The 18971-nt window shown below is 42.5% G+C and overlaps 1 protein-coding gene across 5 annotated transcripts in view; it reads right to left on the reverse strand.

The window, feature by feature from the left end:
- Positions 1 to 18971, reverse strand: part of UST (uronyl 2-sulfotransferase) — a 388933-nt gene that overhangs the window by 105554 nt on the left and 264408 nt on the right. Inside the window, exon 8 of one of the 5 annotated variants that reach the window (XM_082405538.1) lies at positions 3207 to 17792. The exons of the other annotated variants lie outside the window; for them this stretch is intronic. Coding sequence (XP_082261664.1) covers positions 17656 to 17792 — 137 coding nt within the window. The 3' untranslated portion in view covers positions 3207 to 17655. Of the gene's footprint in view, positions 1 to 3206; positions 17793 to 18971 lie in introns of those variants that run through there. 5 annotated transcript variants of the gene reach the window in all.

Here is an 18971-nt window from a genome sequence, read left to right on the forward strand (position 1 = left end):
ATATATCAGGAATATGATTTGCAAATATTTTCTCCCATTCTGTAGGTTGTCTTTTTATCTGTTGATAGTTTTCTTTGGTGCACAGAAATCTTTCATTTTAATGAAGACCAACTTATTTTTTTTTTTGTTACGTGTACAAAGTGGGTTTGTGATAGAACATTTTGTAATATGTCTTCACTAAAGATATTAACTATAGCTACTCTGAAGCGACACATGTTAATAGGCTTGAAGTATAGATCTCTTTGGGTTTTTAAAAGATAGAGCTTAAAAAGCTGGTGTTAAAGATAGACAAGGCACACAGAGGCCCCGGAAAAAAATTCGCTCATTTCCAGACTCCTCTGGTCCCTTCCTCTTGAAGCACTCTAAATGTGTGGAGTCTTGCTATCTCATGCCAGAAAAATATTAGGATTCCTATGATATTAAAATAAGTTCTTTAGTTAAATTATTTGACCCAACCTATTCCAAAAAGAATGTAAAGAATTTTACAAAAATATATATGATGCAATTAGCTAAACCGTTAAGGAAATTGGGCAAAGGGAGAATGAAGGTAGGAAAGAAAAAAGGAGAAAGGTCAGGGTTGGGGGTAACGGCTGCCCCTCCCCATATGGGAGGGTCTCCATGGAGATGCTCCTGCCTTTTGCCCCAGCCCCTCATTCGGGGAGGTAAGCCAGGTTCCAGGGCCAGATGGTTTTTTCTGATTGTGCCTTTGGGATAAAGGATTGAGATGTTCTCTCCTCTGGGGAGAGTGTGCCTGTCTGCAGAGACTTCACATCCTCCTGCAGAGGAGGGCGAGGGCTTTCAGCCACAATTTATGACTCGATGGGCAAGTCTGTGGAAGTCAGGATGGAATGTTACCAGTCCATTTCTCCTCATACCTCAGCTGAGTTCTCCCACCCAGCTTTACTTGGTAATAAAGCTGACATTTGGACCTCCATCTCTCTGTCTCCAGTATTGATTTGTCACGTAGTTTAGAACCCAGGCAGGAGGAAATGGGTGTTATTTAGTCATCCATCTCTCAGACCCCAATATCGAGGAACACAAAATATATGTTGTGAAGTCCTAACTGCTTATGTAGGAGGTGGGTCAAGAGTTTGGCCCTAAACTTTCTAGCAGCTAACAAACAGTGTATATTACTCTTCGTGTAAAACAATCCATTCACATCTATTCCTAGTTGTAATGCCATAAAGAAATATATTCTATGAATTTTCATAAGAAAAAACTGTAATGGAATTAGCAATATTTTGATAACATCCTTAGAGTAAATTCAGCCATGGGTTTCATGGGGGCCAGAGGAAAGTGGCATGTGTCAGGTTCTCAACTCTGGCTTGATTGGGGAACACATTACAGAAAATCTAGAGCAGAGGTTTCTAACTCTCCTGAAAACCTGACTAAAGCTCATGTTCAGGAAGATAGGGAGGGTACATGGAAACCCATATATGAAGATCTTAGGCATTTATGGATCTGTAGAAACCCCTGATTTTGAGAAACCAAAAAACTGCATTTCCTTCAACAATCTTTCATATACTTTGTTTGTTCTAATATTAGCCCCAGTGTAATTGATAAATATTGGAATTAGTTATTTTATGTGCTGGCCTGATATACAGTCATAAACATTGCAACGGCAAAGAGAGGAGGACTTAGATGTACATTTTATGAAAAGGGAGGGGCTTAACAGTGCCTGGAACTTAAATAGAAGGCCACCCTACCCCGTTTTGGAGGAAGGCCCAAGAGAGTAAGCATAGGGGAGCCTGGTCTTTGTAAAGAAGTAACTTAGGGTCTGCTCTATTGCAGGGCCTCAAAGTTCTTTAAGGTTGAAACACTGTTTTCCTAAAAAGAATGTATAGCAAGTGTAATCACTAACTACAAAGCCATCCGAGAGAGTACCCAGTGAATTTTTAACCTAGAGCAAGATAACTTCTTAGACTAGTCTTTAAAATAAATTAGATACAAAATGTTGATCTATTTAAGGGGGGAGGGATTAATTTGGATATTGGGATCGACATATACACACTACTATATATAAAATAGATAACTAGTAAGACCTGCTGTATAGCACAGGAAACTCTACTCAATACTCTGTAATGGCCTATAAGGGAAAGAATCTAAAAAAAAAAAAAAAAAAAAAAGAGAGTGGATAGCAGTGCTCTGCGTGGCGCTTATCCCAGACAAGCTGAGTTGTCTGCAGAGCCATTTCGCACGAGGAACTCTGACCTGAAGTGCTGAGTGCGAGGACTTTGCACGTGGCACCCTATGAGACAAGAGTTTCAAAAAGTGCATGTGAAAAACCATCACCTGGGATCCACTGTGCTGGTTCTGATCAGATAAGTTAAAGGTGAGCTGAATGGACTAGAGAAAGCTCCTAGAATAGACTCAGTAGCCATGCGGCGAAAAATGGAAAGACCCCAAATGGAAGGAGCCTGGATCACAGTATCACAACTAGGAGGAATGTTGTCCATTCTGCAGCATCAGTGTTGGATTGTGAGCATCCCCATATTTTGTTGACATCTCTCATCTGCTTTCATCTCTTCTTGAGGATTTATGCCTGTGTATGAGTGCATTCAGAGCTTCAGCATTCCAGCATTAATTACAATATGAATGCATTCCTTCACATTGTGCAATACAAAGACTCTGGATGCATCATTAAGAGAGAAAATCTTTAATACTAAAAACTAAAAAGAGGAGGACCTTCAAGATGGAGGAGGAGTGAGACGTGGAGATCACCTTCCTCCCCACAAATACATCAGAAATACATCTACATGTGGAACAACTCCTACAGAACACATACTGAACGCTGGCAGAAGACCTCAGACCTCCCAAAAGGCAGGTACTCCCCACGTACCTGGGTAGGGCAAAAGAAAAAAGAAAAAACAGAGACAAAAGAGTAGGGACGGGACCTGCACCAATGGGAGGGAGCTGTGAAGGAGGAAAGGTTTCCACACACTAGGAAGCCCCTTCGCAGGCAGAGACTGCAGGTGGCGGAGGGGGGAGCTTCGGAGCCACGGAGGAGAGCGCAGCCACAGGGGTGCGGAGGGCAAAGCGGAGAGATTCCCGCACGGAGGATCGGTGCCGAGTGGCACTCACCAGCCCGAGAGGCTTGTCTGTTCACCCGCCGGGGCGGGCGGGGGCTGGGAGCTGAGGCTCGGGCTTCGGTCGGATCCCAGGGGGAGGACTGGGGTTGGCTGTGTGAACAGTCTGAAGGGGGCTAGTGCACCACAGCTGGCTGGGAGGGAGTCCGGGAAAAGGTCTGGAGCTGCCGAAAAGGCAAGAGACCATTGTTTCAGGTGTGCGAGGAGAGGGGATTCAGAGCGCCGCCTAAACGAGCTCCAGTGACGGCGTGAGCCACGGCTATCAGCACGGACCCCAGAGACGGGCATGAGACGCTAAGGCTGCTGCTGCAAGAAGCCTGTGTGCAAGCCCAGGTCACTCTCCACACCTCCCCTCCCAGGAGCCTGTGCAGCCCGCCACTGCCAGGGTCCCGTGATCCAGGGACAACTTCCCTGGGAGAACACACGGCGCGCCTCAGGCTGGTGCAACGTCATGTTGGCCGCTGCCGCCGCAGGCTCGCCCTGCATCCGTACCCCTCCCTCCCCCCGGCCTGAGTGAGCCAGAGCCCCCGAAGCAGCTGCTCCTTTAACCCCGTCCTCTCTGAGACAAGAACAGATGCCAGAGGGTGACCTACATGCAGAGACGGGGCCAAATCCAAAGCTGAGCCCCAAGACCTGTGCGAACAAAGAAAAGAAAGGGAAATTTCTCCCAGGAGCCTCAGGAGCAGCGGATTAAATCTCCCCAGTCAACTTGATGTACCTGCATCTATGGAATACCTGAATAGACAATGAATCATCCCAAAATTGAGGCGGAGGACTTTGGGAGCAACTGTAGACTTGGGGTTTGCTGTATGCAACTGACTAGTTTCTGATTTTTATGTTTATCTTAGTTTAGTTTTTAGTGCTTGTTATCATTGGATTTCTTTATTGGATTGGTTGCTCTCTCTCTTTTTTTTAATACTTTAAATTTTAAAAATTTTAATATTTTTTTTTATTTTTAATTTTAATAACTTTATTTATTTATTTTTATTTTTTTCTTTCTTTCTTTTTTTTCTCCCTTTTCTTCTGAGCCACATGGCTGACAGGGTCTTGGTGCTCCAGCTGGGTGTCAGGCCTGAGCCTCTGAGGTGGGAGAGCCGAGTTCAGGACATTGGATCACCAGAGACCTCCCGGCCCAATGTAATATCAATTGGCGAGAATTCTCCCAGAGATCTCCGTCTCAACACTAAGACCCAGCTCCACTCAATGAACAGCAAGCTCCAGTGCTGGACACCCAATGCCAAACAACTAGCAAGACAGGAACACAACCCCACCCATTAGCAGAGAGGCTGCCTAAAATCATAATAAGTTCACAGACACCACAAAACACACCACCAGATGTGGTACTGCCAACCAGAAAGACAAGATCCAGCCTCATCCACCAGAACACAGGCACCAGTCCCCTCCACCAGGAAGCCTACACAACCCACTGAACCAACTTTACCCACTGGGGGCAGACACCAAAAACAATGGGAACTACGAACCTGCAGCCTGTGAAAAGGAGACCCCAAACACAGTAAGTTAAGCAAAATGAGAAAACAGAGAAATTTGCAGCAGATCAAGGAGCAAGGTAAAAACTCACCAGACCAAACAAATGAAGAGGAAATAGGCAGTCTACCTGAAAAAGAATTCAGAATAATGATAGTAAAGATGATCCAAAATCTTGGAAATAGAATGGAGAAAATACAAGAAACGTTTAACAAGGACCTAGAAGAACAATAGAGCAAGCAAACAATGATGAACAACACAAGAAATGAAATTTAAAATTCTCTAGAAGGAATCAATAGCAGAATAACTAAGGCAGAAGAACAAATAAGTGACCTGGAACATAAAATAGTGGAAATAACTACTGCACAGCAGAATAAAGAAAAAAGAATGAAAAAAAATGAGGACAGTCTCAGAGATCTCTGGGACAACATAAAACGCACCAACATTCGAATTATAGGGGTCACAGAAGAAGAAGAGAAAAAGAAAGGGACTGAAGAAATATTTGAAGAGATTATATTTGAAAACTTCCCTAATATGGGAAAGGAAATAGTCAATCAAGTCCAGGAAGTGCTGAGAGTCCCATACAGGATAAATCCAAGGAGAAACACGCCAAGACACATATTAATCAAACTATCAAAAATTAAATAGAAAGAAAAAATATTAAAGGCAGCAAGAGAAAAACAACAAATAACAAAGAAGGGAATTCCCCATAAGGTTAACAGCTGATCTTTCAGCAGAAACTCTGCAAGCCAGAAGGGAGTGGCAGGACATATTTAAAGTGATGAAAGGGAAAAACCAACAACCAAGTTTACTCCACCCAGCAAGGATCTCATTCAGATTCTACAGAGAAATTAAAACCTTTACAGAAAAGCAAAAGCTAAGAGAATTCAGCTCCATCAAACCAGCTTTACAAAAAATCCTAAAGGAACTTCTCTAGACAAGAAACACAAGAGAAGGAAAAGACCTACAATAACAAACCCAAAACAATTAAGAAAATGGTAATAGGAACATACATATCGATAATTACCTTAAATGTAAATGGATTAAATTCTCCAACCAAAAGACACAGACTGGCTGAATGGATACAAAAGCAAGACCCATATATATGCTGTCTACAAGAGACCCAGCTCAGGCCTAGGAACACATACAGACTGAAAGTGAGGGGCTGGTAAAAGATATTCCATGCAAATGGAAATCAAAAGAAAGCTGGAGTAGTAATTCTCATATCAGACAAAATGGACTTTAAAATAAAGACTATTACAAGAGACAAAGAAGGACACTACATAATCATCAAGGGAACAATCCAAGAAGAAGATATAACAACTGCAAATATTTATGCACCCAACATAGTAGCACCTCAATACATAAGGCAAAAGCTAACAGCCATAAAAGGGGAAATCAACAGTAACACAATCATAGTAGGGGACTTTAACACCCCACTTTCAACAATGGGCAGATCATCCAAAATGAAAATAAATAAGGAAACACAAGCTTTAAATGATACATTAAACAACATGGATTTAATTGATATTTATAGGACATTCCATCCATAAATAACAGAATACACTATCTTCTCAAGTGCTCAGGGAACGTTCTCCAGGATAGATAATATCTTGGGTCACAAATCAAGCCTTGGTAAATTTAAGAAACTTGAAATCATATCAAGTATCTTTTCTGACCACAACGCTATGAGACTCGATATCAACTACAGGAAAAAATCTGTAAAAAATAGAAACACATGGAGGCTAAACAATACACTACTAAAGAATCAAGAGATTACTGAAGAAATCAAAGAGGAAATCAAAAAATACCTAGAAACAAATGACAATGAACACACGATGACCCAAAACCTATGGGATGCTGCAAAAGCATTTCTAAGAGGGACGTTTATAGCAATACAATCCTACCTCAAGAAACAAGAAATATCTCAAATAAACAACCTAACCTTACACCTAAAGCAATTAGAGAAAGAAGAACAAAAAAACACCAAGGTTAGCAGAAGAAAAGAAATTATAAAGATCAGATCAGAAATAAATGAAAAAGAAGTGAAGGAAACAATAGCAAAGATCAATAAAACTAAAAGCTCATTCTTTGAGAAGATAAAATTGATAAACCATTAGCCAGACTCATCAAGAAAAAAAGGGGGAAGACTCAAATCAATAGAATTAGAAATGAAAAAGATGTAACAACTGATACTACAGAAATACAATGGATCATGAGAGATTACTACAAGAAACTATATGCCAATAAAATGGACGACCTGGAAGAAATGGACAAATTCTTAGAAAAGCACAACTTACCGAGACTGAACCAGGAAGAAATAGAAAATATAAACAGATCAATCACAAGCACTGAAATTGAAACTGTGATTAAAAATCTTCCAACAAACAAAAGCCCAGGACCAGATGGCTTCACAGGCGAATTCTATCAAACATCTAGAGAAGAGCTAACACCTATCCTCAAACTCTTCCAAAATATAGCAGAGGGAGGAACACTCCCAAACTCATTCTACGAGGCCACCATCACCCTGATACCAAAACCAGACATAGATGTCACAAAAAAAGAAAACTACAGGCCAATATCACTGATGAACATAGATGCAAAAATCCTCAAAAAAATACTAGCAAACAGAATCCAACAGCACTGCAAAAAGCTCATACACCATGATCAAGTGGTGTTTATCCCAGGAATGCAAGGATTCTTCAATATATGCAAATCAATCAATTTGATAAACCATATTAACAAATTGAAGGAGAAAAACCATATGATAATCTCAATAGATGCAGAAAAAGCTTTCGGCAAAATTCAACACCCATTTTTGATAAAAACTCTCTAGAGAGTAGGTGTACAGGGAACCTACAGCAACATAATAAAGGCCATATATGACAAACCCACAGCCAAACATCGTTCTCAATGGTGAAAAACTGAAACCGTTTCCACTAAGATCAGGAAGAAGACAAGGCTGCCCACTGTCACCACTATTATTTAACATAGCTTTGGAAATTTTAGCCACAGCAATCAGAGAAGAAAAAGAAATAAAAGGAATCCAAATCAGGAGAGAAGTAAAACTGTCACTGTTTGCAGATGACATGATACTATACATAGAGAATCCTAAAGATGCTACCAGAAAACTACTAGAGATAATCAATGAATTTGGTAAAGTAGCAGGATATAAAATTAATGCGCAGAAATCTCTTGCATTCCTATACACTAATGATGAAATATCTGAAAGAGAAATTAAGGAAACACTCCATTTACTATTGCACAAAAAGAATAAAATACCTAGGAATAAACCTACCTAAGGAGACAAAAGACCTGTATGTAGAAAACTATAAGACTCTGATGAAAGAAAACAGATGGAGAGATATACCATACCATGTTCTTGGATTGGAAGAATTAACATTGTGTAAATGAATGTATTACTCAAAGCAATCTACAGATTCAGTGCAATCCCTATCAACCTACCACTGGTATTTTCCACAGAACTAGAACAAAAAATTTCACAATTTGTATGGAAACACAAAAGACCCCGAATAGCCAAAGCAATCTTGAGAGAGAAAAACGGAGCTGGAGGAACCAGGCTCCCAGACTCCAGACTATACTACAAAGCTACAGTAATCAAGACAGTATGTTACTGGCACAAAAACAGAAGTATAGATCAATGGAACAGGATAGAAGCCCAGAGATAAACCCACGCACATATGGTCACCTAATCTTTGATAAAGGAGGCAAGAATATACACTGGAGAAAAGACAGCCTGTTCAATAAGTGGTGTTGGGAAAACTGGAAAGCTACATGTAAAAGAATGAAATTAGAACACTCCCTAACACCATACACAAAAATAAACTCAAAATGGAATAAAGACCTAAATGTAAGGCCAGACACTATCAAACTCTTAGAGGAAAACATAGGCAGGAACACTCTATGACATAAATCACAGCAAGATTCTTTTTGAACCACCTCCTATAGAAATGGAAATAAAACCAAAAATAAACAAATGGGACCTATTGAAACTTAAAAGCTTTTGCACAGCAAAGGAAAACATAAACAAGATGAAAAGACAACACTCAGAACGGGAGAAAATATTTGCAAATGAAGCAACTGACAAAGGATTAATCTCCAAAATATACAAGCAGCTCATGCAGCTCAATATCAAAAAAACAAACAACTCAATCCAAAAATGCGCAGAAGACTTAAATAGACATTTCACTAAAGAAGATATACAGATTGCCAACAAACACATGAAAGGATGCTCAACATCACTAATCATTAGAGAAAGGCAAATCAAAACTACAATGAGGTATCACCTCACACCAGTCAGAATGGTCATCATCAAAAAATCTACAAACAATAAATGCTGGAGAGGGTGTGGAGAAAAAGGAACCGTCTTGCACTGTTGGTGGAAATGTAAATTGATACAGCCACTATGGAGAACAGCATGGAGGTTCCTTAAAAAACTAAAAATAGAACTACCATATGACCCAGCAATCCCACTACTGGGCATATACCCTGAGAAAACCATAATTCAAAAAGAGTCATGTACCACAATGTTCATTGCAGCTCTATTTACAATAGCCAGGACATGGAAGCAACCTAAGTGTCCATCAACAGATGAATGGATAAAGAAGATGCGCCACATATATACAATGGAATATTACGCAGCCATGAAATGAAACGAAATTGAGTTATTTGTAGTGAGGTGGATGGACCTAGAGTCTGTCATACAGAGTGAAGTAAGTCAGAAAGAGAAAAACAAGTGCCATATGCTAACACATATATATGGAATTTAAAAAAAAGAAATGGCTGTGAAGAACCTAGGGGCAGGACAGGAAGAAAGACGCAAACATAGAGAATGGACTTGAGGACATGGGGAGGGTGAAGGGTAAGCTGGGACGAAGTGAGAGAGTGGCATGGACATATATACACTACCAAATGTAAAATAGATAGCTAGTGGGAAGCAGCTGCATAGCACAGGGAGATCAGCTCGGTGCTTTGTGACCACCTAGAGGGGTGGGATAGGGAGGGTGGGAGGGAGACGCAAGAGGGAGGGGATATGAGGATATATGTATACATATAGCTGATTCACCTTGTTATACAGCAGAAACTAACACAGCATTGTAAAATAATTATACTCCAATAAAGATGTTTAAAAAAAAGAGTGAATATACATATATGCATAGCTGACTCACTTTGCTGTGCACCTGAAAGTAACACATTGTAAATCAACTGTACTCCAATAAGAATTTATTAAAAATTAAAATAATAAATAAATAAATAAATAAAATGTTGATGTATTTAATGAATTGAGTTGACTTGCTCTAATGGGTTATTTATATCAAGCCAGTAAAAATTTGTGAAGAGTTTTTAAAATGACGGTATGATGGATTTATAGGTTTCCCTGTTTGGTTGTGATTAGGTAACTAGGTCGATAGACTTAAAGCTACTCCTGGTTCATCACAACAAAACTCTCTTCCTTGCATGTTGTTCTCCATGGCTGGGGATGGGCAAGTTGGTGGGTGGGCAGAGCAGGTATGTCAAAGATGATAGTATGTCATTCAAGCACAATGGAAAGAACCAGGATATATTTACATCATTAATTAATTGATTTGTCAAGAGATGGGGATGGTCTCAGCTGAGCGTGATCCCTTGTGGGGTATTTTTAGAGTAACAGCTACATTTAGTGAGGACTAAGGTGTACCAAGCACTAAACTAGGCACTTATACACGGAATCATATTTAATCCTCACATTAACCCCTCAGTGGAAGAACCATGTTATAGATGAAGAAACTGAGGCAGAGCAAGACTCTGACTGGTTCAAGGTCATGTAGCTGAAAAGAGGCAGAGGCAGGAGGGTCTGCATGGTAAGCAAGTGTTGTGCTTTTGCTGCAGAAAGGCCAGCAAGCTTATCACGGTCCCTCTCATGTTTCCCCAAAAGCAATGGAACATAAGGTAGTCGGCAGGTGGGCCTAAAGCCTACCACTCCTCACGTTGACCGGGGAGTCCAGATTGTAGTAGATCTTGCAGGAAATAAGCAGGCATTTTAGTAGGGATGGCTAGTGGGTTTATAATCCGGAGGAAGAAAAAGGTTGATTTAAAAAAGGAAATTGGACTAGGTTATCTCTGGGTCCAATAAGAAAGGCCAGTATCCAGAGTCAATGATGAAAATGAACATAATCATCAGTATTTGGAGAGCTCCTCAGTTCCAGGAAACCTCTTCCTGGTGTTTTATTTAGCCTGAACTTATAATTAGGTGTTTCTAGTAGGAATTATTATTCAGAAACCCCGTCAGAAACTGACCCAGGATCTACAAAGTTTGGGAAAAGTCAGCCTTCTTGCAATGACCAGAGTCTGGACTTCATAGTGTTCTCCATCAAGTCAGTGCTGGGGATCCCACTTACAGCCCCATTCATTGACTTATTTTATCCAAATTTTATAAGGTAATGGGAGATCTCTAATAAGATTTATATTTGATAAGATCCCAATTGGCCTTTCGAACCAAATTTTAATTACATATCACCTCACTATCCTGATGAAAGTGTTTTGGCTACTGGGTAGTACTAGTAAGAACAAACACTAGGAGACTGAGTCCTGTGCTTGCTAGAAAACTCTACAGATAGGACAGACTTTTAGGGTAAGAGTAAAGGGAAATGTTTCATTTGTGGCTACAAGACAAAGTTGTGCAAGATCCTTTTTTGGATAGCAACAGATTGCCAAGTGTATTTCGGTTACCTCAATCCTCCTTACCCTCCTTAGCCCCTGTCTAAACATGAGGGGTATTGACAGCTGGTTCAGAGGACACTTATGACAGATGATTTTTTTTTTTATTAGGCTCCAGTTTTGCATTGATATCCAATCCTCGCTCCATCCATCTATGCCTTCTCTCTCCCTCACTCTTGCTCTATCTACATTCTCTCTTCTTCATTGTCAACCTCTCCTTCTCAACTGGCTCCTTACCCCCTGCAAATCAAATGTGGTCAAGTCTCCTTAAAGAAAACCCTTAAGTCTCATGTCCTCCTCTATCTTCTCTCTCTACTCTCCATCACAACCAAACTTCTTGAAGAGGTGTCTAAATTTGTCGTCACCAGATTTTCAACGTACTCACATGATTGGACTCATCAAAACCTGGTTTCTGTCCTCTCAATGCTCCAGTCCAGTCAAATTGCTCTTGCTTCCTTGTTGATAACTCAGTGGACATTTCTCAGGCCTTCTATGACTTCTTAGCATGACCTCACAACACTGATGGCCACACACGCCATCTTGGAACCGTCTTCCTGTGGCGTCTACAAGAGCGCTTCCCTGGTGGTCTTGGACTCCTTCTGATTGCTCCCCTTCAGTGCTCTATGCCCGGTGCTCTTTCCCTGCTTGTCCCTTAAGTGTCAGCACTCCCAGGGCTCTGGTCCAGCCTCTTCCCTTCTCCCTTCCTTCCTCTCTGGCTAGTGTCATCCAACCCTCCACCCTCTAGTTTTCATACCACTCTGGACACAAAACCAAAAGTTTACATGAAACAATTATAGCTTCTTTGCCCTTTTGTTTTCCACAGAGCTGCCAAATTTGATAGGAAGGTTAATGATATTGCCAGAGGGGTATGTCATGGTCAGAAATAGGAGTGCAATTTCGTGGCAGGAGAGGCAGAGATTCAGATCCAACCAACACTGATGGCAAATACCTATCATGGGTTTGGATTATGCCACCACGTATGTTATTTTATTTAATATTCCCAATCACCCTTTGAGGTGTCTTGGCCCCTATTTTGCAGATGGGGGAATAGAAGATTTTGGAAATTAAATGACTTACCCAAGGTCACATAGCTAGTGAGTAAGCAACAGAGCTGCAATTGGAGCCCAGGCCTCTCATTTGTGATGAGGTTTCCCCTAAGTACTTGGCCATAACCAGCGCAGCTTTCGTGAGCCTGTAGAAAATTATCACCTTCATATGGAAAGAGTAGAGGGCAGTCTGCCTTTTATGGTTAATGGAGAATTTTTAAAATCACATTTCGAAGACATATGGTTAAATGTCTTGCTGTACAATAATCAGTGCTATGGAAAAGTCATTCCAGTGCTAAGTGTTCCACATTTTTATAAAACGCCAGACTTTCCCTCCAAACAAAACAAAGCTACGTGAACTATGGAATCAGGCTCTTTCCAGGTTGCCGTAATAGCAGTAGCAGAGGAAGTTGTTAGGAATTGTTGGAGACTGTTGTTATTTCAGCCAGAAAACAATCATGCTTTAAAAATCCATAATTATCAGCATTCTTTGGGAAATGAAGCAGCCCACGTTAGGTGGGCATATACTGTACAGCAAAATCATCAAGAAGTGGAGGCCTAACCCCACGTGCATCCTCTGAAAAGCAGGACCCCCAAGATGACTCCAAGGGGCTCACAGCTCTTGTGCCCCCGGTGAACATTTCAGAAGGAAGACACAAATACAGAGCAGCTTCCATTAAGGCAGGGGCAGCAAGCAGGCAGCCTGAGATCTGACTGGCGGGCAGGCTCTGTGTTATTTGACCTGTGGGGTATTTTTTTAAGAAACTGACTTAGTTGTTGGAAGATTTGGTCTACTTCACAGGGAATCTGGATTTCTGGCTTCTCTCAAAGTGGGGTGATATTCTTCAGGAGCTGAGTATGGCTGTCCCCTCAGAGAGGCCAGTGTTCTCTGTTTTGTCTCAGACTCTAAATGCCAGTTCATTCTTTTATGTTACCTGCCCGGCTGCTATAGAAATCGGAGTTTCATGCTTCTGTTGAAAAGGTTTTGAAATTCTGGGTTTCATAAAACTAGGAAGCAAGTGCTTTTGTGTCCAAATTAAGGCTTCAGTTCAGCCTCATTTGTGTGTCCAGTGTCACCCCCCTTCCTTTTTTTCTGTAAGTATTTATTGAATGACTTTTCTGCACCAGGCATAGGAGTTACTAGCAGTGAATGTAACTTTATCATCATCATCATCAGGCATTTCTGAGCACCTTCTCAGTGCAAGGACTGCAAGTTATCTACCATGCGTTTAATCCTTCCAAAGTCCCCCCAGTGAGTCAGGCTCTCTTATTATCATCATTTTACAGATGTGACACTGGAATTTGGTAACATACTCAAGGTCACACAGCTCGTAAGTGGAGATGCCACAGTTTGGGTCTGGGACAGTCTGACTACGGAGCCCAAGCTCTTAACCCTTCATGTTGCTTCTGGCTGAAGGGGGCTCACAGTGTAAGAGAAGCATCCCTCCTCACGGGCCTGCTCACCGGAGGGGCAGACGGGGCACCTCCCTCCGGTTGGTTTGATGTTATCAGTGTTTCCTCTCCTTGGTCAGAAATCCCTAGAAGAGGGACCAAGCCCAAGGGACGTGTCTAACTACTCCGCATGGAGTTGGGTCTTTCATAACTACTATGATTATTGAATCCTGTAGAGGTGCTGTGTGTGCAAGTCTGAGTGTATAGGGTATGTTTGTGTGTGTGTGTTTGTGTGTGTGTGTGTGTGTATGTGTGTGTGTGTTTCAACCAAAAGATGGAAAACTTTTAGGAGGCCTCTGAGGCACCATGAAACTTTGAAAAAATTTCCCCTGGATTTGTTTCCTTCACATGCCCACCAGTTTCATCTAGCTGTACTCCTAATGGAGCCTATTTTGCTGCGAGTGTCCGGGGAGGGGTGACAGCCCTGTCTTTGTACTTCCACAGTTCAGCACCTGGGGAAACGCAGCACCCTCTGTACATGATCATCGAGTGAATGAAAGAAACCAACAGAAGGAAGAGGGTGTGGTCAGACCCGAAGAAGGCTTGGCGGTGTCTGTGAGGTGCAGACACAGCCAAGCGGAGACAAGGGCAGTATCTGAGTGTGCTTAACAGAAAATTCTCAAGAGACCCATGAATGCCAGGTGTACCCTCACATCTGGGATTTTTTTAGCTCCCACTGGAGTCTATTAATTCCAGTGTTTAGCTTTGTGGTTCAGTTGCCTCTTTGGAACCATAGTGCTGGCCATGTCATGTTTTTCTGCCCCTGTCCTTTAATTAATAAATACATTTTGGCAAAGGGAAGCTGTGGTTTCAGGAGGCTTTTAATTTTTTTTTCCTTTTTCTTATTTACGTTGAGGGATTGGCCAAAGAAGCCCATTAAATCACAATAATTGCTGAAAATTTCCTCAAAGTAAGCACTGGTTTTGAGCTGTGAAATGATCAGAAGGGCAAACAAACAAGCAAACAAAAAACAACTTCTGATCTTCTGATTTGAATAGCAAAAGAAGGATGATTTTTCCTTATAGACATTTCCAAAGTCAGCCACAGAATCAGGACTGTGTGGGGACAGACTCTTCTGGGCTCCCAGACTCTGGCTTCTTCCTGAGAAGTGGCCCTGAATGGGGACCCTTTTTATACTGTTGACCCTCAACAACAGAAAAATCTGCAGTTGGTCATCCAATGCTGGGAGAGAAAAAAACCCAAGACTATATAATAAGGTCAGTTGGGAGACTGCTGAGTTGGGTCAGCTTTCTGCATTATTAAAGATTTATAGATAGTGGTATAAATAGCTCAATAACCAACCCCCCCCCACACACACATATTCTTCCCACAGCCCATCAAAATAGCATCCCCTTCGTCTGCACAGAGCTCTGCGGATTAACGTGTTTTCAAATATCCCCTCCTTACTTCATGCAGTCCTCACAACCTGTTCCACAGACACGACGGCCTGAGAAGTCACAGGACTGGCTCAAGGTTGTACAAGTGACTGTCCTGAGACTAGAAATCGAGCTTTCTGATTCCCAGTCTAGCACCTTTTGCTTCATCACTGGCTGTTAATTTCCAAATTGAGTGGAAATCTATAACCACCCACTTCCCCTTGCCCCGTGTGTACTCTGGCATTAAGGAGATTGGTTGAAAATAAGGGCTTGAGTGTTCTAAGTCAAGGGGAATGCTTTGGTAAGTCTGGGAGAGTCTGGTGAAAAACTTGCAAGCCAGCAAAAATGTTTTCAGACTGAAAGGGACTGTGTCTTTTTCATTTTTGGCTCCCAAGTGCCCAGCTCCACGCCTGGCACATAACAACCCTCAATAAAGATTTGTTGATTTGAAACCTGTATGTTAAATCCATCTGTAAGACTGGATTAACCCAAAGGGCAACTTTTGGTGTTGACTGTACATATGTTGTCTTTGCAAAATTCTTTCCTTAGTGGAAGGTCCTGCCTGAGCAAACTTTCCATTTCTAGAAATCAAATTTCTTTAGGGTAGGCTGATAGAGGAGGTTAGGCTTGTTCTGGAGAGGGAGCGGTATTTGCTTTTCTGGGCCACTCCATTGGAGAACACTGTGTTATGGTGACAGATCACTTACAAAGACTTAGCAAAGCTTAAGAAATACCTCGATAAGGGACATTTGCTACAAACATAAATACCTTTGTAGAAACATAATATACACCATGACCATGTAGCTAATGAATTTATGCCACATATATTATTACAGCCATTCACTAAAGAAATCTAAACACTGTTAGGACAATAAGGCATCTGTGTGACTTAATTTTGCTGTATTACTTAATTGTAGTTAAGTAATTAAGTTGTTCAATTACTTAATTTGTCATCATTTGGGGTGCTTTTTAATTGCCATTTCTCCATCAGCATAAGAAAATGTTTCATTTGGAAGGAAAACATTCATTCAGATCACATGCACTTGACCCAAGTGCAAAGGGCTTCGCTGTGGATATAATTTAAACTGTGGCTCTTTGGCCAGTCTTGCGCGCTCCCTGGAGAAAGAACTTCAGGCCAGGCCATTGGGAGTATCTTCAGAAGGCTGGTGTCTCCGGGAAAGGACCGCAAAGCAGAAGTTCTACAATGACTTTGTAAACGCCTCCGCCTGTCTGCACAGAATGCCGGCCAGTGGAAGGCAAGCAGGCTGAGTTCCCCAACTCATTGCTCCTCCCCAGGCACTGCCAAGCAAACACCGAGAGCTTAACTTTTGAATGTGATGCTAAATATCATTTACTAGTAACCTGTCTGTATGCAAGATTGAGCAGTGACAAACCGTGTTCCCAACGTGGCCTCAGGCTGAGGTCATACATGGGTTTTGCTTTACTGCCCAAGATCTGGGCATTTTTGCAAAAGCAGTGGCTCCTTCTACTTCTGCCTCACTGACATTATAGTTGGACTGGTTCATAACCTTCAGAACTCTTAAAAGTCCCTCTAACGTAAATAAAAAGGAAATCACAGACCTGCCCCGTGAAGTCCCCCTTCCCACCCCTCTTCATCTGTCAAACGTGCATAATGGAAAAATGATGTAGCCCTGGCTCTGGGCCAAAATAAACAATCTGGAAATACTGTGTAAACCCAGCTGCTGCACCGGAGGACAGAGGCCTTGCTTTATGACCTCCGAGATGGTTAACCATATGCAAAATAACAAAACCTCACCACAGGCTTGCCGTCTATTCTGATGCTGGGCTGGTTTTGGCATTCCTTCCCTTGATCTAAGTAAATGCACACTCCACACCTACCAAAGCCCCCTTTCCCCAACAACCCGAGCTTGTTTGAACCTGGTCCAGCAGAGATTATGTGCAAGCGATGAATACAAATTGAATAACAACCAGAAGTTGGGCCAAATTTTACCACTGGAAAAAAAAAAAAGCATCATCAGAAGACAGGCATCAATTCTTCAGCTTCAGGGGAGCTCAGTGGTGATCCACCAACAGGCCCTGCTGTTTTAAGAAGTGGTCTGTGTTAAAAACTGGGGTTTACGAATCTCAGGTTAGATTACATCCAGACATTTCCAGCACCCAAGGGATGAGGCATACTTTCTCAGGTGGCAGGTGTGATGAAAGTCACGGCCAGGTGGAGAGGGGCCGGGGCTTTGGCCAGCGTGAGGGAAGCACGGTGGGTACACATCCCTGGGCTGCTGCTGCAGAGCCCTCCACCCTGCCGGCTGCTCCCCACACCGTGTGAACACGATGCTTGTCACAGAGAGAGTAAACTCATTTCCTGAATTATACAGGGAGGCCACACAGTGAACACACTTGCGGCTCCCTTGCAGCTGCCTGCGCCGGAAACGAATGTGTGTCACTGTGGCTCGCAGCAACGAGCTGGGCTGAACGGGCCACGTTTGATTTGTCACTGGGATGATGGATGGTATGTTAAGGCCAGCTTCTTGGAGGCAAGGCAATTAGGGCAGAAAAGAACAAAAGGCACTTCATGGCTGACTCGGAGCTTGGGGTTGGTAAAGTACACAGAGGGATTTTTTTTCTTTTTCTTCTTTTTGCAATCTTCAGATCTGGAAATATCAATAATTAAAAAATAAATCGAGTTCACTTTGAATTTCAAAAGAACCTTTACTCTCTGTGGCCAAGTGAAAGTAACATGATTTACTTTTTTTTTTAACGCCTGAAACTGCTAGGCTCCCTTGTTGGAAGAGAATAAAGACTTTTTATAATGCTTCTACTCTGCTTTGAATTTTGGAAGCTGGAGCAAAACAAAAGGAACCAGAAAGAAAAAGTCATTGGCCTGTGTGGGGTGGGTCACGAGGGCGCATCAAGGCCAGGGCACTGGCCCCGTTTGGGAAGGCAGCAGGCACCCAGCCCTGCAAGGAGGCATGCATTTCCAGAGACATCGCTCAGGCAATGTCCTAACCCCGTGGAATCTTGAGGTGAGGGCGGCCCAGCAGAGGAGCTTCTAGGTTCTTTCACAGCACTTACCCTCAGAATCTGCCCTAATTGCTGGGGGTGGGGAGTGGTGGTAATTAGTTACTATCTTGAGTGGCCTCTGTTTGCTCATTCATTACCTCTGCATTGAGCACCTACTAAGCAGAGTGACTTCAGGAAATAAAGGAACCGCTAAAGCAGAAAACACAGGCTCCCTGCTGGAAGAGAAAAAGTAAACAATAAAGAAAGAAACAAATGTACAATCCACCCGACTACTTCCCAGGAGATCTGAAAATCCCTGCTTCACTGAGGGCCGGGAAGGGCTCCCTCAGAGGGGGGCATCAGAGGAGGGATGAGAAGGGGGGCCACCACCAAGGGGTGGGCGTTGAGGGCTACCTTTGGTGTCCTTCTGTAGGACCAACGAACACCTGGCTAGACAAACTTAATATGCAACAGTTCACCTGGTGAGCCGGGTGACCCCCGCAGCGACTGCCCTACAAGGGTCTGTGGCCAGGCCCTTGAACTTGCATTTCCGATTAGCACCCCAGGTGATTCTGATGTGGGATCTGTCCAACCCCACTCCAATCCTAAAGCTTAGGATGAAACATGTCAGGGCTGGAAAGATGTCCCGGCTCATCTGTTCAGATACTCATGTGCTCTGAGTAATCGGGGTGAGGGGCACTCCAGTGCCCACAGGGTCAACTGGCCCAGCTCCCCCGCTTTCCCTGCTGCCCTGGTTTGCTGGGTGGAGGGCCATTTGCTCCTGTTTCTTTCTCCCCAACTTTTGGCCTCATGACCCAGATCATAAAAAA

This window comes from Balaenoptera borealis (assembly GCF_965194805.1).
Source record: "Balaenoptera borealis genome assembly, chromosome: 9".
Classification (NCBI taxonomy): Eukaryota; Metazoa; Chordata; class Mammalia; order Artiodactyla; family Balaenopteridae; genus Balaenoptera; species Balaenoptera borealis.